Genomic DNA, 25,507 nt, shown 5'->3' on the forward strand with positions numbered 1-25,507 from the left:
ATGATTAGAAAAACAATTATATTACCACTCAGACACAAGGCTCTTTTCCAGTGTGGTTACATGCAAGAAAGGTAAATCATGCATTGAAATGAAAACACTGGAACAAACTGTATGCAATTAACTTAGCTAACCGTATGGAATTGGTCAGAATTCAAATGAGTATAAACAAAGAAACTGCATTTGCTTACCTTATGTCTGAATTTGATCTATTGGCTTAAGTATATGAAAAGCAATAGTACTGGTTGCAATTTAGCTGGAATCCCTGCTCCACTGTAGTTAACTTGACTGTTTAAGAACGTGCAATAAAATAAAGCAGCATAAAGAATAAGCACAAGTCAGAGGAGAGTTACACAGCAAATAAATTCTGTTCATACTGATATGCACAAGGCATGCTTTTCACTCATTAGAACACATTTTGTAGTTTTCATATCTATCTGTTCAGCACAAATCACTGTGTGTCCACTGCCCATAGAAAGTCAATGATTCAAACCCAGTGATAACCTCAATTATTTATTTATTTGTTTGTTTATTTTTAAGAGACCTAATTAATGAGAAGAGAAAAAGAATAGCCATTCTTTTTAGACACTGTTATCTGTTGCTGGCCCTTCTGCAGATACAGCTGCCTTTTGCATGGGAGTAGTAACAAGCTACGGATTAGAGTAAAGATGCAGCCATAATAACTTTCCTTCTATCTCCCTTTGGTGCATTGTTACCTTGCTAATTATTAGTTCCCAAGGGTTAGAGAAAGAAGACATTTTTTATTCCATGGACTATGGCTACAGCCCACGGAAAGCATAAACAAGCAAAAGCCTTTAGGTACACCCAATTTCCTCCCTCAGACAGACAGACATCATTTTTTTTTTTAGATGAGACACAACTCATCAATCCACAAAACAAAAGGCAACAACAATTAGTTAGTTCACTGCAAGCACCAGCCAATTTATGTAATGTCCTTTTACTCAGCATTTTGTATCCACTTCAGGGTGAAAAATCTCAGTAAAGTGTCTCTGGGGAATTGAAAGTAGGGGAAGTCAGTTGAACTCACAGTCCCTCCCCAGTCATGGCTACTGTTGGCTGCTTGATAGTCTATACATTACAAAAGGGTTACTTCGCTACCAGTGAATAAGGAGGCCTTTATTTCATTAGAATCAGCAATGCAATTAGTGTTAACGTGCTTTAATTGTTATTAACAGCAGCTGTCATTTTAAGTTGACTAAGCACAAACGCTCTGTGCTGCTGCTGTTGACATTATTCCATGAGACGCACAGAAGAATCAACTCCAGAACCCAGTTTGTCTAGAGAATCATTTTACAGATGGCAAGGAGCCAGAAAGTACAGACTGAATGATAGCAGTACTACGACTTACTGCTTTCACGTACCTAGGAAATAAAGGAAAAGCTGAAAGTGTGGAGATGAACAGGCTGGACATAAATAATACCAATTTCTTTCCCAGAGAGCCTTTTAGTAAAGAAATATGTTGGCAGTACACTTGCATCACCTTGAAACAGGACTAAGAACCTTATCTGTTCAGTCAAGAAATAGAACCTTTGTCACTACAATACGATGCCCTTCTATTATATACACATATATAAGTATGCATTATATATATATTTAAACATTTAGTTCAGAGCTCCATTCCCCTGCTCTTTCCAGAAAAATGAGCAGCAGCAAGCTGTTATGAATGCTGCTGCTTTGTTTAAATAAGAAAAGTGGAAGAAAACAGAAGAAATGTCAGTTAACTGGCTGGTAACTGGAAACAAAATATGTTGTGATCCAAAGCTTATAATACACATCAGATATCAGAACTCTCAAATCATATTTTTATGGTATCAAAATAAGAAAATATTCAGATTGAAGTTTCAAAATAAAACACTTCTATGTTTTATGTTACTTCTATGTTGATGTCATATGCAGCAAGCACAAAAACTCAAATTACATTTGCTTCTACAGAAATTGTTTGCCACATACACCCTTAGTGATTTAGAACATCCATAGAAAATTCAGTTGATTAGTCTTCCTTTAAAAGCCATTGGTTTACACTCCTATTTGAGGCTCTTAATTCAGTTTTCCTTACTCAAAAGTTCTTAGTAATTTACTATATGATTAAGATTATATATACAGTGGACAAGATATTTAAAAAATCCTTTCGAAAGTTCCAATAATTCTGTAATGTCTGGATGTTCATAAAAGATCTGACCTACAGGAAGAAAGTTTATTCTGGATAGTATTATATAGTCATCTGCAATTATAATGAATATCTATGGCTTTGATGAAGAAGGATTTACTTAACATATGGATCTAACCTGAAAAACAATGGGTAACATTTCCCTCAAAAAGTTAAAGGTGTGTGTAGAAAACAAAATACATATAGGGTTTCCATTAAAGAAAATGTTCTGCAATAATCTTAAACATAATGGCAGCATCCATTTCATTTATTTACAAGATTTGAGATCTTTTCATGGCTTTTCTTTTTCAGTAACTAAAGTTTCAAAGCTGTTACTCTTGCTCCTCCTGGAAATACAGCAGTAAATGATCGTAAAAATTGTTATGAAGAACAGTGTATACATTTTCCAGAACAGAAGGCACATTTCTATATGTCATAATTGTAGAATATAATGATGTACCATTGTGCAGTCTCTCTAAAAAGACTGAGAACTCCAGAGCTGCAGTAAATTTCCCTGAATTCTGCAGAAGTCTCCTTTGACTGAAATATGGAGCCAATAAGGCATCAAAGGAATGCACCTGAGGAAATGCATCTTCCATGAACATGCAGACACCACAGACCTTTGAGTACATAGGGGAATGGCTGTTATTTTCCAAAATTGAAGTTAATGTGTTCCTCTGCCACAAATAAATAAGTGGAGGTCTGGTGGATTTCTATTTTGCTTTCAACTCAGAATTTGTTTTATTTAGAGATGTTTAATTTATAATTATATCATGCTGGCTGAATGCTTAGTTGTGTTATGGCCCACTGCCCAGAGAACCTAATTGTTGCAGCTTTTAATTTTTCCATGTTTCACAGATGGTCTGTATTTGCACTTTTTTCCCCCTCCCTTTAAATATTAATTGTAAGATTTAAAAATGAAAAAATAAGTTTTAGGCTTTGAGGGGTTACTTACCTCCACAATTTTTTGTGGAACTGAGATGATTCAGATTAATAAAATTCACTAAATAAGGTTTTAAATATTAGCAATTTGTAAGGTCTTCAGAATTAGACAAGACATAACAAATATCAGGTGCTGTAATTGAAGTCTACAAAACTTTTCATAAGAAATAGCCATTTAATGTTAGTCTGCTATAGTGCAGTGGATATTTTCTGCCTCAAAGGTACCCATAAGGCAATAGGTAGACTTACTGGCTGAATTTTAGAGACCCACTTCAAGGAATGGGAGGAGGGCTTGCTAGTTAACAACAGATACAGACTGCTGGAAAACTAGAAAAACAGGAACAGTGATCTTCTTCCTGAATAGGAAGAACTAGCAAACATCCTTCCCCAGAGTAGTTCTTTCTGAGATTGCCCAGACTCAAGGCAGTTCTCTATATGCTATACTGACATTCCCACAGACAATCCAGTGGCTTGAAAGAAAACAAACAAACAAACAAAAAAAAAATAACCCCATGGTTCCCACAGATGTCCCAAGTACCACCAGTAGTCAATCTTTAGCGTAATTAAAAAAAAAAAAAAAATTATTGCCAATGTAAGGAAAAAAAAAACAAACACATTGAAAGAGAACAAAACCAAAACAAACATCCAACCAACATTTAAAAAAAAAACAAACATGATATTCTACAGCCTGACTTGTACATTTCTTCACATAATACAGACACACATTAACTCAATTTTTGGTGAACTTTCTTCCACAAGACTGATTAAAAACTGAAGGTAGCCCAAATTCTTCACAGAAGCAAATACTGAGATCTCCATCCTAAATATCTCACATTTGAGCATGTTCTGGGATTTGGTCTGAAGTCCTTCATTTTCCTGCCGATCTCAAATATGAATCAGTGGAGTTCATTTTCTGATCTCTTGCAGCCATTCTCATGGGACTTCGTTATAAGCAGAATATAGAACGGATTTAAAGAAAATTACTTAGATGGATTTCTGGAGTTGGCATGTCCAGAAAGATTTAAGAGGCTAAATGAGATCACAAGGCCATCATCTTTATGTGAATCCCTTCTTTCCGTGCACATTTTGGAGGCCTGGGAAGAATTTTCTCTTGCCTAGATTTTGAATACAGAAAACTACTCCCATAGAGACAATCTCTCTGCTGTAGAAAATACGCTTTGTTTGACTGTCTTGACATTAAGGAACATGAGATTATTATCTAATAAATTATTATCTAATAAAGATGGTGACACCGTAAGGCAATCCAAGAATAAATCCAATAGCACTTGTGATTCCTTCCCAATAAGTTAAATTTCAGCAGGACTTTTGCTATTGTTCTCAATAGACCGTGACAAGAAACTCCAGAATTCCAAGCCAAATAAAAAAAGTAAATAAGTGTCTTGGAGCCACAAAGAATCCTTCTTAAGCTGCTGGCAACAGCACAGCTAACAAAATTAGCCTCTACTTGTGACGTTCAAACATATGGGTGTCACCCAGGTGGAACAGATGACACATTAGACAGCACTCAGTCTCTGACTCTCTCACTGACCCCGAAAAAAAGGCCAGGTTGGATGGGGCTCTGGGCAGCCTGGTCTAGTGGGCGGTAGCCCTGCCCATGGCAGGGAATTGGAACTAGATGACCTTTAAGGTCCCCTCCAACCGAAGCCATTCTATGATTTAAGGACGAAATTACTATCATTTGCGATGCAGATTATGCAAGTCATCCCACATCCATTTAGAGATGAGTACAGAACAGACTGCGTGATATAGAGGTTTTAACTACAGTCATTTACCCAATGGGGATTATGGAGAAGTAAATTGGTGACAAAGCTTCCCACACAAAATAAAGCCATTCTGATCTGTCTGTAAAGCAGATGTCTTTTTGCATAGACAAGAAAAGGTAATACTCTAACTGTTGCCATTAAAAAACAATAAAAACAACAGAAATCACAACGAAGACACAAAGGGCAGTGAAAGAAAAGAAATAAGCTAAAGTTACCTTAGAAGATCTACTATGCTTTAAGAAAAGGAATCAACAGATCAATGCTTAAGGGAAATAGATTTATAATGGTTACATGCTTGTGGGAGGGTGCTCCTGTTTTCCAGTGGGTCCCACAGTTCTGAGATGGACATACAGCAAGAGATTATCAGGCTATTTATCGAATTACTAATGGCACAGAACAGAATACTTTGTTGAGTGAAGTCTCTTACTGGGTCAGATCCTGGCCTTAAAGGCTGCTCTGGGGAATCGAGCTTTCCCACTATGTTGATAGCTTGGCTCCTGGGGATAAAAAAAAAAATCACACACAGGAGAAACTGATCACAACACTGACAGTATTAGGAGACAATTTGCTGTACAGTACATACAAGTGTTAAAGGATATGTGAAATTTTAAACAAAGCTGGACCACCTCAGTTAGAACCAGACTTAAACCCAGTGAAATTCCTAAGATGTCAAGCTAGGTAACTTCAAGTCTATTTTCTCCTTAAGAAATTTGCTTCTTGTTTTCTTTTGTTTTTAAAATAAAAGTATTAAGTAAAACAGGTAGGTTTCCATCTATTCGGGATCCTTGCTGAAAGCCATGAGTTTGTAAACAAGGGAAGCAAAATACGGTAGGAAGTATAATTAAGAAAAACGTTATTTTTAAAGCTCACAGTAAAAACCTTCAACAGCCAGAAACATTTGCTATTTTCCAAAGTTTAAGTATTCCAAAAAGACTGTTTTCCATCCAGTATCACAAGAGGGAAATAACCAAAACCAAAATAATGTCTCACGGATTTTATTTTATGTATGAATCAACTAGTCTAAAGAAAATACTACCTTCTTTAACTGGAAGCATGGGAGAGTTCAAGGATACAGTATGTATTTTTAAAGAAAAGCCTAATACACATGTTTGGAAAGGAAAAGGACAAGACTTAGCTCCTGGCAGTATTTGCAGACATCCACAGACATTTTGAATAGAGGTATTCTTCTGGGGGCTTTCACCTTGTCTGAAGGTTTTGTACTTGTTCCAGGTCTTACGCTGTTTATTACATTTTAAAAAGGCAAGTTATTCTTTCCTACTGCACTGCAAACTAGAACATTACTCCTGCTAATTCTGGGGACTTGAGCAAACAGAAAAACAGAGCCAGACACAGATGAAAGCATAATTCTAAAAAAGTAATTTATGTTTTCACTCAGGGAAAAAAAAATAAATAAATATAATAAAAATACAGGAAAGAAAGAACAAAATCAGACAGAAGGGGGTAAGGATCTTCCTCAAACTTGAAGCAAAAGACTCAGTTAAAGCCAGTTAATTTTCTCCTTGCAATACTAAAAGCACTGCTGTCTGAAATGTCTGATCCAATGCTGCATCACATCAGTGGTACAGAAACATGCAAAGGGCAGCTTTCTATGTTTTTGTCAGACCACAACTAACAAACAGAGATCCAACTCTGAAGATCAGTATTAAAGCCATAAATAAAGAGATCTTATGTAAAGTAAGCGATCACAGATCATAGGGAATTTTTTTTAAGGAGATATTAGAAAGAATCAGTGAAACTCAAAAAGAAAAAAAAAAAAAAAAAAAGCCCTAGAAGAACCAAATAACCCACAAACACTGCAGTCTCAGTTCATTTCCATATGATTTAAAAAGACGACATTCATTCCACCCTGCCAGTATGCCAATTTGTATGTGCAGGAACCATTCTGCTCAGCCGAGTTTGCACTGTATGTCATATGACTACTGGTAGCTCTTCTAGGCACTCAATAATCACAGATTATAGGTAATCTTTACCCTATATCCCAAAAAAGAGCTACTGTGTTCCTTGTCAAGGCTTACTACTACCCTCCAACAATTATTCTGTCTTAGATATAAACCTTACAGAAACCAAATCTGTGTGAATTCTGCATGGCCAAGCAATGCAGAAGGCTTTTAGACAAATTCCATCAATTTTATCAGGTTTGAAAAATAATCAAGAAAATGCCTTTCAAGGTGAAAAAGACGAATCTTAAATGGCATCTAAACTTCATTAATTACTACAACAATTCTGACTTCTATTCATTATCCAGGGCCTCATTCTGTTAGGCAGTATATGAAAAGAACAAAGTTTCTTCTCTACAGAAGTTTGCAGCCTTAGAGATAAGAAACAGATTGACAGAGCTGAATACAACTGCCTCCAAAGCTGATCTAAGTGACCCTGCAGGAGACATGCTTTTACCACTAAGGAAGCTGGGCTCTTAGTCCGCATCGAATTCTTCAGTGGAAAGAATGGTTTGACCTACTGCATCTCTGAAGCTTTTTTTTCCCCTCCAGGTCATCATTACATACTCAATTTCTATCAGTATTAGAGCTTACTAGAGGTTCACAGAAGGAGTTCATGCAGCCCCTGATTTTACACTTCCTTCCAATAATGATCAGAAAGTTACCCTCTTCCAGCATTCACAGGAATGGGAAAAGACCAATCGTGGTTTTAAATTATGCTTCTTAGGGACTGAGCGTTTTACTTCCCTAAGCAACAGAAACTTCACTGATATTTTTGATGAAAGAGGGATTAGTTCCTCTATTACTTTACAACCAAAGCATGATTCCCCTTTCTCCTTCAGCCTCCTGAGAATAACAGCAGCACAAGAACATCTTGTCACACAAGCACATCAGCAAAAGCATCTGTTAACTCTCATCCAAGAAGTGAATTGGTGGTAGAGGCTCATAGCAACAAATAAAACAGAAAGAAAACAGATTAGCTGGCCTTTCAAAGGAAAATTCAATTAATAACAAGTCCTGTTTTATCTTGTTAACTGAGATAGATGGGCATGAACACTTGAAAGAATAGAACGTTACACGCAGTTGCTTATTTTTGCCATGACTTGCCTCTCTTCCAGTCAAGAAAGAATGTATATATGTAAATAACATACATTAATTTCTACTTAGATTATAAGTGAATTAATTGTAGCTGAAGGGGAATACAATGAAATCCTTCCTTACTTATTGTCCCCATACACCAAAAAGATGGCTTACAGTAAGTTAATTGGAGCACGATTCCTGGCCTTGAAGCTCCTCTCTTCTTATGTAGTTTCACTGTCTTAGGAAAGGTTATGAGAATCAACTGGAAAGCAGAAGGTCCTTTTAAAGTTCTGTTTGAAAACAGTCCCTGGAATCCATCACTGGAGTTGAAATTTAAGAAGGATTCCTGTATTAGCCACAGAAATTTCATGTATACTAATCAGTGATCTGATACTTGGCAATTCTGTGGAGTTTATTTATAGCACAGCTCCGAAATGTCAAATACTTTAACAATACAGGCTAGAATAATTGCCTAACCAGGATCAATTTTTTTTTTTTTTTTTAATTAATTGCCTAGTATTTCAGATAAACAAAGATAAATTTGGTATCCAGTAAAATTCTCTTACTGTCATTGGAATCTGAGTTTCCTGGCTTCTGGCAGCCATCAACTTACCATCACAGTTAAATGGCTCCAGAAAATAAATATTCTTGAGCAGAGTGAATAATATTCTTGGGATGGCTATTTAAACAGAACTTACATGAACTAAGAGATAAAGAGCAGCAAGAAAGGGAGTACTGAACACTGACTAGCCATTACCCTGAACAAGATATACTTGAGAAACTGCAGTGATACATGAGAAGTAGTCTTCCAGTTAACTAAATCACTCTACTTAACATATTTATATTGCTGCAAGAGGATGAGTCTAATTTCCATTACTATCAGAAATCAGTGACATTATACAGATACAGAGTTTTTCAGTAAAATAATACTTGCATGGTTTACACATATCTGAGCTATGGTCCACTGACGGAACTGCAAATGCAGTGAGCAGAAAATGAAATACAGGAATTAATACCCAAAACAAGACAATTCTTTTCCATTTACTCTTTGGGTTTTTGTGGGTTTTCTTTCTTGTTTTTTTTTTTGTTGTTGTTGGCAGGTTGGGGTTCTTTACTTGTTTTTGTAAAAGACTTTTTCAACAAAACTAGGATTTACTGATAACAGATAGTCTGAAAAATGAGACAGATGTTTTCTTTGATGTAAACAGGAGGTAAATAGATTAGCTGTCCTGGTTCAGGATTGTGTGACTACAGGTTAGCATGTTCTGCTATAGAACACACGTATCATAGAAACATATATTTTCTTCAACTCTTCTGGAGTTCTTTTGGCTCTCCAGTACTAACAAATAGATGTTTTGTTTTGAAGTTTAAGCAGTGTAAGCAGTGACTCAGATTACACCTTGGAAATAAATCAGTTCAAGCAACTGTTACATGTTATTTTTAGTCATCTCTCCAAACCCACAACAGTGATTAAATATTTGGTCTCACAACACAGCAGACAAAAGCTGCTAATAACACTAAACCCCAACCTTTTGGGGTTGATTTGAACTGAAATTGGTCACTACTACTAAATAAAAAAACTGCATGGTATCTTTTGTAATCTTGCAATAATGAAAAAATAATCCTATTGTTTGGACTGAGTCTCAAAGAAAAGAATTCCTTTCCATCCAAACAGATTTTTACTCATGTTTTGAATCTCTGTGAGGCAGGGAAACCAAACACAGGCTTTCCCTTCTTGCTTCCCCTCCTTCCCACGTGCTCTTTCACCATCTGTGTACAATCATGGGCCAGCCTTTCCCTTCCAACCCGCTGAAAAGCATACTAGAATTCCTCCCAAACATGTCTCCTGTCCTTGTTGTGTTCCTGAAACAGTTTTAAAGTAATTCTAGAGACTTGGAAATCTATGCTGTAGCAATGTTTCTTACCCGACCCTACTTGGAAGCTCTCTTTTTACAGTATATTAGATTTAATAAACAGAATAGAACCACCATATAATCTTATAGCAGACATTTTAAAATTCAGGTGTATATTTATCAAAAACTTGTATATATTTTCCACTCTGAAGGATGACATGCTTATTATACAGACATCAGAAAGCTAGCGATCCGATTTCCTTTTAACTAAGCATTTAAAAGAATCATCCTCCCAAAAAGCACAGCTGTGAGTGCAGTAGCCCTAAACACACTGATGCAATGTCTCCATAAAGCAGAGTAACCTCAGCTCTCACTCTGTTCTAGCTACATACACATACCTCTATTGAAAATATTCCAGGTACCTTCCCATTATAAAAGGGATCGCGGTCCCAGTGGAAACCTAACAGCAGTTTTCTTGTGCCTCTAGTGGAGTGAGCTGGCTCATCGTGGCTACAGTTGCATGACATCTATTCCAAGACCCACTTGTTGAGTGACGTAGAAACTTGTGGTTTCCAGTGACCGTGCTGGTAAACATGGGGTTCGATTAAACGCAATACAAAGCCACTCCCCAAGGGCCTCCCTTAGTAGAGGGAGAAATTAGGGAGCTACTTTTTCCCTTCATGCTGGGAAGCACCTCTTTCCTGAACTGCCACTGTGCCTCCCTGAGCTGTGTGTGGCAAGGACACTGTCACTTCCTCCACCTACAAACTACCACACCTACATCTGCCCTGAGGTCTGCACATGTGCTCCCCACTTCAGCAACTACTCGGAGGACTGCTGCCTCTGTTCTGCAGGACTTCAGCCTTTAAATCTATGCACTGGCAACTTCACTACTCACATTTCTACATGGCCATGCCAAGCCACCAAGCTATTACATAACGTCCTCTCCACTGCTCAGGATGTTCCTCATCACGTCCTCTGGGAGTTCGGTGCCTTGAGCTCAAAGGCGTTAAGGTAAGGAGATGGTGAGCAATGTGGTCAACGCACAGCTCATGAAGATCACACACCAGTTAGTCAGTCTGCAGGGAACTTCACTGTGACTGGTGTTTACACTGACTGGTGTTTATACTTTACTTTGAACAGCAAAAAACTAGAAACTCCCTTCTAAGAAAAATTAGCTTCTCAAGAGTCCACCAAGGTACTCATCACTGTAGACACGTGACTATTAATTTCACTGATGTTCCTCTGCTAAGTCTTGAAATGCACACTGCGTGCCTGGGGAGGGAGCACTTGCAGAAGTGCAGCTGTGCCTCAGGCATTGTTTTCTCTGATGACACACTGCTACCTTGTCCCTGAGCTATCTGCAAGTATTTGCCAGAGGTTCCCAGTCCTACGTTCTCAAGGCTTACTGTAATGCGCATAACACAGTTCCAGCTCTACTGGGCACTGTGCAATACACAGCCCAGCATTTGCAAAGCTTGCACATACAACCACAGATGCTAATAGCTTCTTTCAAAACGGAAACAGCAGCAGAAATAACAAGGCTTTCAGGAACATAACGCAACAAACAGAATCACAGTACTACCATCACTGTGGGTGTTTCCAAATTCTAAAGAAATGGGTATTACTAATGGAATAAACAGACAGAAAGCAAAAATAGAATAGTGTTCTTTCATTCCTCCACCATTTAGGATCAAAACCAGTCTCTAATTTGTCCATGCCTGAGCTTTTCTTTCTCTTCTACTGCACAGAAATCACTGCTGCAGACATTGGTTCTTGGAGCAATGTAATCTGCAAAGAGAAAGCCCATTTGGAGTCAGACACAATCACACTGGATTAACACACTGCCTGGAAAGAAAATGCTCTGCTCCTGCATCTTTGCAATAACTAGTTAGTTAACGCAGCAACCCTGGCAGAAAGTGGCAGAATTAAGTCTGAGATTTTTTACATTCTAAATTTGTGTCATACAAACTGCTCTAAATATACTTGTATGGAACTGAGCTGAAGAGGGCTGCTGGACTCCCTCCGTTCAAAGTAGCACAGTGGCAGAACCATGCATCCAACCGGGACAGGGCTCCAGCGGAGTCACGGTCTGCCTACTTCTTGAGACAATCCCTGCTCTAAAATCTCTTCTGTCTTTCTGTATCCCCGGCATGTCAAATGTAAAAGCTTAGCCCTTACATCACATCATATTCTATACAAACAACCTTTGTGTATGGCCGAGGAACATCTGCCAAGGGAAAAGCTGAAACTGCCAGCAGCAGTTGCTGGCATAATTCCCTGCACTAGGTCAAGTCATGCCAGACACATGCATAGGACCAAATCCATGTTGTAGCAGCAAGGTTTTAGAGATGAGGTGCTGAGGAATCCATACATCGATCAGATTTTACACTGCAGAAGGAGGATGCCTTGAAGACAGTGCACCTTTATTTTCTATGCAAATCAAAGAGACAATTTTAAGTAATCCACTATACAGTATCCAGCAAATTTTTAAAACTTCCCATTTTGTTGACCTGGAGAAAAGCAAGTGTTAACTAATCAAAATATTATGTCTGAGAGCTTTTTCGAAAACCTCTGCTTTGCAGAATTTAAATACACCATTAAGTACTTTTAAATAGCCTGATTGGAAAAATGACGTTGGATTTTCTCAACACTTGGTGCGTCAGCTCACAGTGCCTTACAGCCTTATAAATAGACACTTGGACCACTTCAGCACAATTCATGTATGAAATTTTTCCATTATCCACTTAACTCTATTATTCAAGTGAAGTGCAACTGGATCTTTTCTTGGAAACAGGGATTATGCAACACTAAGTACAGGAGGCTCAGGAAGAACAGTAAAGCCAAACACGAGCTGCAAACATCTGCAAAGAAGCAGAGTTTGTCTCTATTTATATGTTAGGTTTCCCTTTCTTTTTTCCCCTTATATCCTCTAGCTCCTTCAACCTTTTGATCTCTCATAGAACCATAGAATTGCCTGGGTTAAGGACCACAATAATCATCTACTTTCAACTCCCCGGCTATGTGCAGGGCTGCCACCACCAGACCAGGCTGCCCAGAGCCACATCCAGCCTGGCCTTGAATGCATCCAGGGATGGGGCATCCATAACCTCCTTGGGCAGCTTGTTCCAGTGCTTCACCATCCTCTGTGTGGAAAAACTTCCTCCTAATATCTAACCTAAATCTCTCCTGTCCCAGTTTAAAACCATTCCCCCTTGTCCTATCACTATCCACCCTCATAAACAGCCGTTCCCCCTCCTGTTTATATGATCCCTTCAAGTACTGGAAGGCCACAATGAGGTCTCCGCAGAGCCTTCTCTCTTCCAAGCTAAACAAGCCCAGTTCCCACAACCTTTCTTCATAGGAGCCCTCTGATCATCTTAGTGGCCCTCCTCTGGACCCGTTCCAAGAGTTCCACGTCTTTCTTGTGCTGGTTTTCAAACTGGTTTCTCTGATGTCTTGAGATGCGTGACCTAGCACTTACAACGGCTGATTGACTAATAATTAAAATATAATTGAAGTATGATCACAACTTTAAAATAGATCTGTATGGTGCTAAGAACTTTTCTTTCAGACTGTATATTACTGATGAGATTTTACCAAAACCCACTCATTTCTGGAGTTTGTAAGAAAAGCAAAATAACACATACTTTCAGATGGGTGGTGGCCAAATACCGTGAGCATAGCTTTCCACAAACAGAAAAGTTATTCACAAACAGAAAAGTTATTTCATGATATTTACAAAAAGTAACTGCAATTCATATGCTACCTTAGCCTTCCTAAAGGCCTTCCATTTACATTCAATTAGAAAACATAAATGTTAAATTCAGCAACGAGAGCTCTCAATGCAACATTTGAAGACACACCAACATAACATACAACATAACTTTCATTCACAAATGCATCTATAGGCACCTACAACATTTAATGATGAACTTCATTATCTGTGTCTTTCCTTGCCCTATATACTAAACAAAACAGTCTTTCACTTAGCATAAACCACTGTAACAAACACCTCTATGAAGGAGCTGCATAGAGAATTTGCTAAAAAACGTACAGCATAGAAGGCCGCTGCAGGTTGATGGTTGGCACCATGGGAGAAACATTTTAGGAACTGTCTTTCCTTTCCATAAACTCAAACTCTCTGGAATTTGGCACCATGAAATACACAGGTAGAGGGGAGAGGCCTTCCCAGGCAGAAGGAGTAACTCCATCAGGAATCAGAAGTACTGGGGCAGTGCCAAAGACCACAGGGATTCGACACAACTGATGGCTCCTCTCTAAAGCGTCTTCTGTGGTGAAGACATACGACAATGAAAGTAAGCCCAGAGGAATCAGGACCCAGAAAACATATTCTTCAGCCCATCCCAATTCTTAGATTTCACCACCACCGGACTGTCTTTCACCAGAACTCAGAATGGGTAAGTGCTTAAGCCAAGTACTGCTAGCCATCAGCATTTTAATGAGAATCAACTCTTGAAGTGAATTCCTAATTCTCTGCAAACGACCATTCCCATTCTCTTTACATTCTGTTTTCACCCAACACATCACTATGTAAAATGCTAATTTCAGAAAAAAATATCCTCTTACAAACATATATTACAAACCTCTTTCTTGCAACGAAGTGCCACTTCTGAATTGTTCTGTTTTCAGTTTTAAGTGCTGAGACACAGTAGCATGGCTGTGCCCCAACTATTCAGGTAAGATTCATTGTCAGTCTTTAGGAAACAGCTGATATAATTGCACTTTTCTTCTCCACAAGGCTATCTGAAAGAACCTAAAGGAAATAATCTAAAAATCCAACTTGCTATTGAAACAAAACTGTGTGGAGCTATATCTACTCTGTAACACAAAAAGGGAGGGTTCAGTCTGAATTATACAGAAACCTGAGAAATTTCAAAGGGGTATATTTCAAAATAGAAAACATATTGCCCATACAATTATGCAAAACCAGAATCAACCAATACAATCTCTTAGTTTAAGACGTAACAGTTGTAAGTTATTGCGAGCTTAACTTGGAATGCACAGAAATTATGAATTACAATTATGAACTATGATCTTAATTATCTCTTAGGTCTAACGCAGACAGGTAAGTCAACAATACGTAAGAAAGCCCCCTCTTTAGAAGATATTAAGTACTTTACTGTATACGAGTGCAAATACCTCATACAGACAGTACATGTTAGATTCCTTGTATAAACTTCCAAACATTTCTCCAACTTGACTTCACAGTGCTCCTCTTTATAATGAAAAAAAGAACTGCACATCTGCTCTGCTAAATAAAGCTAGAAAAGTCAGCTGGACTGGATTAGCCTACCCATATAGACAATATCATCAGTTAGGAACACATGGCTGGGGTTAGAGATTAGCCCGTAAGTGATTTTTTGTTTTATTTAACTCGTTTCTAGAAATGGGAAATGAGCCTATCTTGTTACTGTTTCACATGGAGATTCCTGCTATTATACTCTTAAGTCCTAACCACATCTAAATGTTTGCTTTTTGAAGAAACATAGATTGTACCTGGACTTCTTCCACCCGTTGACTCCCGGACTCATTAAAAAAAAAGAAAAAAGCAAGCTTACAAGTCCTACAAAAACATAAATTCACTTGATGAGTGTGAGTTTAATAGCTGGCTCCTTCTGGGACCTATGATGATTTCAGCATCCGTTTGAAGCACTAGCAGCACCAAGTCTAGAGCTCTCCGCCACGCCTCCATCTTGGCTGTAACATTATCATAAACCTTTACACCCTCTTCACTGTCAGTGAAAGGAATAGAACCACCTCTGAACATATCACCTCTTCTGAACTCTTTCAGTACATATGCTGAGGGAGAGCCACAGTCAGCTGCTTTTTGGAGGTGATGATCAATTAAGGTATGTGCTTCAAACTCTGATGCTGCTTTTGCAGTGTTACATATAACCATGGAAAGATACTGGTTCCAGCCAGTGGCTAGTGCTTGAAGCACAACTGCTCTATACTCTGATGCAGATGCTGCCAGCTGAGGACTATGAAACTCCTTCACAGCATTTTTATCTGTTAGCTTTGAAGACTGCTCTGCAAGCATCTGACTGTGACTAAGACATAAGAACTCAACTGCACCACCGCCAAGAAAAACCTTCCCATCCTTTAAAGCATGATGGAGTCGATACACAAAAGTCCAAAACTGGTCTTCAATGAGCTGCATCTTTGAAGCTACAGTGGTGGTGAGCACGGCCGTCAGCAGGGGAATTCTTTGCCCTTTTATCCTGACTGGCACAAGCTGACCGAGTTCCATTGCACGCTCGTCACAGCCCTTCCACAGCTCTACCCAGACCCCACTCCCCAGGCAAGCAGCATTCAGCTGAGCGAGGTACGTCACAGGCTGGGCACCGGTCACCTCCCCAAAGGCACTCAACACATTCTGAGTCACACAACTAATTACCAATATATTGTTTGCGATGCATCTTTCCATTAAGTTTTCACACACAGTTCCTTTGACCAAAACCAAGTTTACTTCCAAGCGTACTAGAATATCTAACGCATTGCTTAGCCACGAGTCTCTTGATCCACCTTCCTGTAGGCTAGGATACTCCAATACGGTCTTTACATTCCGTGGTTTAGTGAAACCTAAATGACGATACTGTTCGGTTAAGTCACCATCCATTAGCAGAATCCAAAGGGATCTGTCCTGAAAGTATTTGGTAACTGTGGCTTGTTCTGGTGACACTAAAGTGATAAAACCTGGGCAAACACAAGAGTAACTTTCAGGCAGACCTGGTAAACAGCATGTTGCAATTTCTGCGATACTGAACTGGGAAGAGCCGCTACATTCTGCTCTTTCATGTTGATATGCAACAATGCTTCGAAGCAGTTTCACGCTAGGCTGATTCCCATGGCTTAGAGCCATTGCCAGGTGTCCTAAACCATAACATTCACAAGTATATGCTGACTGTTCTGAGAGGTATACCTGAGAATCACGTAGGTGACTTGAAACAGGGCTTTTTGCTACAGTGCTGAAGTATCTGCTGTGAGTTAATATTTTTTGTTTACAGATGGATGCAGAGACACCACTTCCAGAAATCACAGATGTACTTTTGTCATCCACTGACCTGACAAGGGAAGCTACTGAACCAAAGCTGGCCAAAGGCCAAACCAGGCCCTTATAAAACTTACAATCAGCTTCCTGAGGAAAACAAGAATTTCTTGGAACAAGTTCTTCTGATGCAGAAATACCTTTCTGAAAATACAGAAAAATCTGATGATTTAGAGAACTGTCACATGGAATTTGGGAAATGTTACTTTCAGAAGTTCTTGGCCTAACACTGCTAGAACACAGCTCTTTGTTTACATCGTGTACTGATATTTGAAGACACTGGACTTTCTCACAGCAAGAGTCCAACCCCTCAGACATCACAGATACTATTGCTGAAACAGGAACATTCTGCTGAAGGCATTCCAGTACAGCATTACTCCACGCACCAACAAGGAACAACAGGGTACTCATCCCAGTTTTAAATTCTTTGTTTTGGGCCTGAATGGTTTCATTAAGAAGCTGTCCAGCAGCACTAGTTAAATCCAAACTTTCCATCAGTCTAACAGCAGAACAAATCAACATGCTTTCATTGGTGCTTTCATCCACGACAAATTTACAGGATTTCACTGGTCCCAGTAATGTTCGTCCAGCCCACGCCAAGGATGAGAGCTGCTGGAGTCCAATATGTCTTCTTGAATTCACAGCCCTGAAAGCCATGGCCAGTGCGCAGCATCTGGGAACAGAACACAAACTTACTGTCCCATCCTCATAGTACTCCAGAGAACACATCACAAAAAATACTAAATTAACAGTTTCATACAATAGAACCATAGAATCACAAGGTTGGAAAGGACCTACAAGATCATCTAGTCCAACCGCCCTCCCATTACCAATGCTATCACAAGCTACTAAACCATATCTCGCAGCTCCTCATCCAGACACCTCTTGAACACTACTAGGAAGGCAGCTCCACCACCTGCCTGGGTTCTTTTTAACACTGAACAGAGCTCTCCAGTGAGGCATTCTACAAATCCTTTATCTTGTGCATTTATTTTGAGACAGCAACTCACAGACTTGCTGAAAGGATGCACTGCTAAAATAGCATGATTTTTTTTTATTTTTTTATTTTTTTTGTGACAGGTAGTAAAATGCTGTTGATTCCAGTGGTTTCTTAAACATGAAGCAGTACAGATCTAACAGAATTTTCAGTTCTGTTGTGATCTGCTATCTGGAATTAGAACAAAAGTAGGGCTGAATAGACAATTACACACAAAACCATTGGCCTGGTACAGATCCATCTTGGTACTATCAGTTATGCCATTGAATTTAACTTTCAAATATGGAAAAACATAAAACTTATTTTATTCCAAATTCTATTCATTCCATTTAACATACATTGATACTCCACTTAAGTCTTTCAAGTTTTAATTGACTATTCAGTTATAACATGCCAAAAATAAATTTTCTCTCCCTTAAAATCCTTTCCACACTGCACTCCTGTGGGAGACCACATGGATTAAGCTAAAGCTCTTTTTTTTTTTTTTTTTTTTAAATGAAAAAAGTATATACACCAAGAATTAAGAAGTCATAACTCATACACCTTTTCTGTCTAGATTCAAATAATACTTCATCTCCCTGGAGGTCTCTTTCCAGAATTATTCCAAAATCAAAACCTTTTTTGCTACTACACTCAGTGAAAGTTCATCCAAATACTAGCTCAAATGAAAACAAAGTGGGAATTTAAAAAGTAGCATTGGCCATCAGAAATAACCTTTATATGGCAACAGCCCTCATGTTCTACTCCACTCTAAACTGCCAATAGAGCTTCAATCGCTAGATACTTTTGAAGTATCAAAACAAATATTAACCAAGAAATTACATTGTTCTGTAGTTACCTGCAATCCCTGCTTCTGGCTTTAAAATTGCACTGGGAGTACACTACTGAAAATATCCATCCAAATCCCATAAAGCTTTTCTCTGGAAATTTTTCTTGGCAGTCTCTTGTGACAACAGACTAGGCATGCTATGCAACCACATCAGTACTTCCAGCAAAAATATTTTTTAAGCCTTTTTTTTAAGTTTGCCCTTAAATGAAACCTTAATTTAATATCACAACTAGACTGTTTTGAAACAATGACCAAATTAAATAACAATCATTAGGTCATGGAATCCGATATGAAACATGAAACATTCGAAATGAAACAGGCAGAAACTGGAACACAGGAAGTTCCATACTAACAGCGTAACAAAGTTTGTTACTGTCAGAGTAATGGAGCACTGGAACAGGCTGCCCGGAGAGGTTGCCCAGGCTCCTTCAGATCCAAATGGACACTTTCCAATCCAACTGGCTGTAGGAAGTGTGCTTTAGCAAGGAGATTGGACTTGTTGATCTCTAGAGGTCCCTCCCAACCCCTACAGTTCTGTGAGTCCATGAGAACCGCAGCAGGTTACAAGATGGACTGTGCAGCTAATGCAGCCATCAAAGCAATGCACTTTCACCAAATCTCAAGGCAGCCAAAAGGAGTTACTTAGCTAAAATTCACTCTGAAGTTTTAGTTGAAAAATGTGCCTTTCATTTTCAGCTTACACTCACACTAAGTAGCTTTGTTCTGGACACCAGCCTGCTCTCCTGCAGATAAGTAAACCTGAACTGAACAGACTCAAGGACTTGGCTGCAACAATAGAAGAAAGCAGGACATGCACTTATAAGAAAGTATGCTCATATTTTGATGCTTGCACAACCTCTGGCACGTGTAATCGTGATACTTTTCCACCTTTTTGTTTGTACCTGTTATTTTGGCAAGAAGATGGAACTATGAATGAACACGCTTCAGGAATCAACGTAAAGCAGACCCCCGTTTAACTTCTCCCCCGCCTGCCTCTTACCTCTTTCTCCATCCAGCCCGAGGTGGAAAAGCTGAAATGGGGCTCAGCAGAGGAGACGAGGGATCCTGCAGAGCCACTCAACGAACGAGACCAGCGCTGAGGACAGCCGCAGCCGCACACGGGGCCTCCTCTACCTGCACGCCGCGTCCCGCAGCACCCGGCCGAAAGCAAAGGGCCGACACGCGGCTCGGCTCGGGCCGCCCGTCACGTTCGCACACGGCGCGTTTAGGGCTCGCTAGTACAGAACCGGACGGGTGCGAGAGCCGGGCCCCACACACGCTGCTTAGCTTCGCACGCGTGCTAGCGGCCTGCCCGCCGGAAAAAGGCGCCGGTTCCTCAGCGCTTCGCCACGGCCTCCTTCTCCCCCCGCCGCCCGCCCCTCGGGATCCCCGCGGCGGCCCAACGGCGGCTAGGCGGGCCGAGCCGCGCGCTCACAACCGCTCCGTTGCCATGACAGCGACCCCGCCGCCGTTGCGCCGCAAGCGCGGCGCTCTCGTGACGTCACGAGCCCGCCAAGCCTCCATTGGTCCCGACGAAGCAGGCGGGCGGGCCTCCGGCACGTCCGGCTCGCCGATTGGTCGGCTCGCCGTCGCGGCGTGTGGCGGTGGGGAGCTCGTCTCGGCGTCCCGTGTGATCCCGGTGCGGTGCGGCCGCAAGCAGATGGTGAGCGCTTTCCCCTTCCCCTACGCCAGGCTGGCTGTGCGCGGCCCGCGCCGCTCCGTCTCAAGGAGCCTGCAGGGTGCGGGGGATGGCCAGGCCCTCACCGCGCTGCCTCCCGGGCCGCAGGGTCCCCACCTGGGGAGCGTGGCGGGCCCGCAGCATCCAGCCGCTCAGACCTGCGAACGCCTTTGCCCCAACGGAGCCGATGCTCTCAGACATCCCATTTCAGTACCGAATTTGAGGACTGCCTAAATTTGTCTCCCGCTTCCAGTCACGACCCATATAACCAGTTCATTTTGAGGCTGTCTGCCTGCTTTCTCTAGCATTCCCTTTAACTGGCAGTCTTTCTGCTTAGAGCTGAACACGGGAAGCCCGGATATTTCTTCCCTCAGAACAAAGTCTTCACTTCGGTTTCTTTCTGAAATAATCTAAGAAAACGCACATAGATGCCCAGTTGCAGTCGACCAGGTGCAGCAAAGAATGTTTCTCACTATGCTACACCTTTACCATTATTTCTAATTTAATTGTGTTTTGACTTTTTTTCTGAGTGAGCTGTTTGTCATCTTTCCTCTTTCTGAAGGCATCCAACTATAGAAAACCTGGCTTCAGTACAGCCCAGCGAAAGAAAAGTGGCTTGAAACCTGAACTTACAGAAGAGCAAAAGCAGGAGATCAGAGAAGCTTTTGATTTATTTGATACTGATGGATCTGGAAGCATTGATATAAAAGAACTCAAGGTTTTCAAAGTTTTTTTTTTCTTGGATGGAAGTATGACGGGTCACAGGATTGCAGCTGCTTTTTTTGTTTGCCCAGGCCTAACTTGCTCTGTTTTAAAATGGCTTAGGTTTATGAATAGCAGTAATGACTTACTGCCATGACTGAACTTGGGGTGTACTACATGGATAACCTGAAAAACCTGTGCGTAATAGAGAGCTGCCAGACTTCTCTAATGCATGCATAGTTGGTCAGGTAGTTTTGAATGTCTGAGCATGAGAGGAACTAAACAGTTCTTGAACTAACTGTATGCATTTCTGTTTTCATGACTGGCTAAGGCCACTGTTTCTGGGAACTGGAATTCTTTTGTTTTAGGATGAATACCAGAACACAAAATGTTTTCTTCATCCTGGTCGTAAACACACAGATCTTGCACTTACTCAGGAAAGATACTACCATTTTTTCATACATATAATCCACAGATTATCTGCTCTTTTATTTAAAAAAGAATAAAACAGAGATGTGAGTTGCACTTTAGTTGGCAATTCAGGCAATGTCTGTGTGCATGTACACAGTGGTACAAGGGGAAATTTACTTTCTGTTATGTTTTCCCTACCAGTGCCTTACTTTTTTTTTCCCCAAGCCTGAACATTTTATCTTCTTGACCTTGATTCCTCACATAGAAGCATATAACCTCAGTTTCTGCACACATTACCTAAAAGTACAGGGTTGTCTAAACTGTGGCTTATTTCAGGATTTATCTGGCTGTACTTGTACTTGATTAAGGCGACTGTGTTATCTGAACACAGTTTATACATGTGAAAATATAGTTCTTAAAATGGACTGAACTGGTGTGGCACTAACCACTGGTGTAGCACCAATCACCTCATGCTATGTTTTACTTTTTGAAAATTAATTCCAAAATATGGATACTTTACAATAGAAAGTGGCCCCTTCTGAAAGACAAAGTAGAATATTTTGAGTTATCCCATCACAAGGCATTAGTCAGAAAACACACTTTAGATAAGTGTGAAGTTTTTAGTGACTTAACACTTTCCAATAGAAAGATGTTTACCATGAAAATTTCTGCCACTGTTTCCACCAAATCATGCAGAAGGAATCAGTGTTAACTGAACAAATCCTCCTCAAGTTGTACGTTCTTGAAACTTCAGTTTCTACATGAAATATGCTGTAATCATTTGTCACACCAGGACCAGCAAATTACTAGTCTTCTTTTTTTTTTTTTTTTCAGTAGTGAAGTAAATGTTCTAGGCTGGTAGAATACCAGTTTGGTTTAAACAACATTAAGCAACAACATTTGTACAACCCTCTAAACAGCAACACCCACTTTTATAGTAGTACTTTGCTTGTGCTCTGTAAGACTCAAAAGTTTGCTTTTCTTTTCCTTAGTCCAGCAGTAATTGTGTGATGATTTGCTGAGGAAAAGATTTATGGAGTGTTGTCAGTTGCCCCCACTCCCAGACACGTAACCAAAAGTGCCAAGAGCCATCCTCCTGGATTTCTTTTATCTGTTCACTTGACTGTGTAAGTTAATAACATGTAATTCGGAAGACATCAAAATTAAAAGGCATTCTGCCCTCTACTTCTGATGAATTGAGATTATACCCTGGTTGCCCTCCTCCCCTTTCCCCAAGTCTTGTTTTGAGAATCCAGTCCTTTCAGGAACCATGCTGAAAAGTAATGTGTAGATCAGAAACGTGGATTAGACATGAAAAGTTTCTCAGGTTCAGGAATACATCTATGTTTCACATGGACCCAAAGAGAAAATACATGAGTCTTACAAACATCAAATCTACTCTATTACTAATATGAAAGATAAAACACACAGGCAAGAGCTATCAGGATGTCTTCCTTGAAATGACTTGTTGTTACAGTTTTAAAGAGGAAATTCGTGTAGCTGCTGCCTTTAGAATTCTGGTGGCCTCCTAACACAATTGCTTTTTGGCACAGGTTGCGATGCGTGCCTTAGGCTTTGAGCCAAAGAAAGAAGAAATTAAGAAAATGATAGCAGATATTGACAAAGAAGGAAGTGGCACCATTGACTTTGAAGATTTTTTGGCTATGATGACACAAAAAATGGTAGGAGTTCTTAAAAATACATCTATATCATTTTGGGACTGCATAAAGAATACTATAAAAGGATATATCACAGCAGCAGGTGTTTTGTAAGTAATAAATATTTTACTTTTCTTCTAGAGTGAAAAGGATTCAAAGGAAGAAATTTTGAAAGCTTTCAGATTATTCGATGACGATGGGACAGGAAAGATTTCATTCAAAAACTTGAAAAGGGTTGCCAAGGAGCTGGGAGAAAATTTAACCGATGAAGAGCTTCAGGTAAATTCTAATTTGCCAGAGCTTTACCAATCCCTGGAGTTCCAAAGGACAGGGTGGGAAATTCATGCAATACAGGAAGAGCTGAGAGATTAGAAATGTGCAGAATAATAAAATACATGGTTCTGTTTTCTTATTTCTTACTTCTGATTTGTTGTCTTTTAATGAATAGAAGGTCTTATATTTAGAATCAAGCCCAGTGCCTGATCAGATATACTCTGTGTTTTGTAGGAAATGATTGATGAAGCTGATCGAGATGGAGATGGAGAAGTGAGTGAGCAAGAATTTTTGAGAATCATGAAGAAAACTAGCTTATATTAAGATTTGTTGCCTTACAGCTGTTCCAAAAGACAACAGGGAAAAGACTTAAAAATGGGTTTATGTCTCCTGCATATTATTATGCTATGTAACGAAAGGACAGATTTTCATCTCATTCTTCTCTTTCACCAAAGTTAGTTGCTGGGAGGGAGTCTGGTACCCAACAAACTGTTCAAGTGAGATACTGCAGAAATAAAAAAATACTGCAGAAATGAAAAGGAAGGATGAGTGAGCTGGCAAGGCAGGGTCCCTTTCCCCTCAGGCTCTCAAATGAAGATTTCACTAATTGCCATTTTGGATAAAGAGTGCTGTGTCTTAAGTAGATAATTAAAATAACCTGAAAACATTTCACTTGGCTTGCAAAGATTACTGCTGTTTCTTGGAGAAGCCAAGTCTCACCTTCCCAAGGCTACATAATAAAGAGATCATCTCATAACACCTTAAAGAACCAAAGTACGAGTACAATATTTTTATTCCTTTTAAGGCTTTTAGGTTCATTTTTGTGTCCTTATTCTCATGAAAGTCTCAGAAATCAATTGCGTATTTATATTTATTTCTGTATTAAACACTGTATTCTCCTAGCAAGTTCATTTTGGACCCAGTGGGAAACAAACATATGTAACTAGCTTTTGGTTTTTCATTCCAAGCAGCATACCATCAGTAAACAATCTTTTCTTTAACTATTCCATGATCTGATACCTGAAAACTGGCTTACTTGAGTCTTATCTGCTTGGATTTTCAAAGTTTATAGTATGACCAGTTAACATCTTGTGCCATTGCTGTTACTCCAGAGACTTTGTGGAATTGTTATTCTGCCATGATTTTAAGTACTTAAGGAAAGCACAGTTCTAGGGCACAGTAGAGGAAGTTCTCTCTAGCTATTTAGTGTCAAGTAGCAGAGAGGAATTGCATCTGAAGTGAAAAAATAGCTCACTTTGGACACCTGTGGATATATTCAGATCCATGCAATCCAAATTCATTTCAGGTATCACACCCTTTTTTATTCTTATCAAGTATTTTCAGTTTTTTAATATTTCTTGTACATAATATTATCAATCCAGAATTTACTGGAGAGGCACACTTCCATCCTATTGTGACACAGCAGCAATGCACAGCCTGAAATCTGATTATTTGCTTAGGCAAGGTGGATTTATCCTTGCGTCATGATACAACATTCAGCCCAGGGGAAACTGTATACCCTAATCCACGTCTCTGTTTGGCTCCTTATTACAGTTGCCTCAGCTCTGATGAGCTGTAAGGGCCCACCATGGGGAGAATTACTTTCAGCAATGGAAAGGGGAAGTGTTTATTGACACTTCTCCTTAGCAAGCAAATGTGGAGCTGGCATGTAGTCCTCTGAGTTTCATACTCTGAACTGTTCTCTGAATAGACTCTCTCTAACCTATACAGTAGGCTTAAACCTGCTCACAGCCATAACAACCTCAGAGATCTGCGAAGTCCACTATTTAGACGTTCAGTGGCAGTAGATGTAAGCTAGAGTACTGTTTTTAAAATGTGTATTAACGTTGTATAGTGTGAAATAAAACTGTTTTGCAAGTTAATGACGTGGTGTGTTTAATAACTTACACTGACAAAACTACATTTTCAAAAATAATTTTGAAGTGTTAAGCAGTTCACCAAGTATGCTTTTGCTTTATCTTTTCTTTTAGAGAGAGAAATTCCTAGTTGCAGTAGTCTTTCCCTCTTCTGCTGTGCTGATTAAAAGTTTCTAGTACTAACCACTTATAATCAGAAAGGGAAATTTCAAGTTCTAGTTGATGATGG

General features: G+C 39.6%; 2 protein-coding genes across 2 annotated transcripts; one reads left to right on the forward strand and one right to left on the reverse strand.

The window, feature by feature from the left end:
* Positions 1-1,113: 1,113 nt before the first annotated feature.
* On the reverse strand, positions 1,114-19,821 carry BBS12 (Bardet-Biedl syndrome 12). Its single transcript, XM_031553085.2, has 2 exons — positions 19,680-19,821; positions 1,114-17,526 (listed from the first exon to the last, which is right to left on the reverse strand). The coding sequence occupies exon 2, from the start codon at positions 17,508-17,510 to the stop codon at positions 15,369-15,371; it is 2,142 nt and encodes a 713-aa protein (XP_031408945.2). The 5' UTR covers positions 17,511-17,526; positions 19,680-19,821; the 3' UTR covers positions 1,114-15,368.
* On the forward strand, positions 19,701-25,284 carry LOC100548086 (uncharacterized). Its single transcript, XM_003205685.4, has 5 exons — positions 19,701-20,342; positions 20,920-21,075; positions 23,024-23,152; positions 23,270-23,407; positions 23,636-25,284. Exons 1-5 carry the CDS (start codon positions 19,716-19,718, stop codon positions 23,723-23,725), a joined length of 1,140 nt encoding a protein of 379 aa, XP_003205733.2. The 5' UTR covers positions 19,701-19,715; the 3' UTR covers positions 23,726-25,284.
* The last annotated feature ends 223 nt before the right edge of the window (positions 25,285-25,507 follow it).

The sequence above is a fragment of the Meleagris gallopavo genome, chromosome 4 (genome assembly GCF_905368555.1).
Source record: "Meleagris gallopavo chromosome 4, MGAL_WU_HG_1.1, whole genome shotgun sequence".
NCBI lineage: Eukaryota > Metazoa > Chordata > Aves > Galliformes > Phasianidae > Meleagris > Meleagris gallopavo.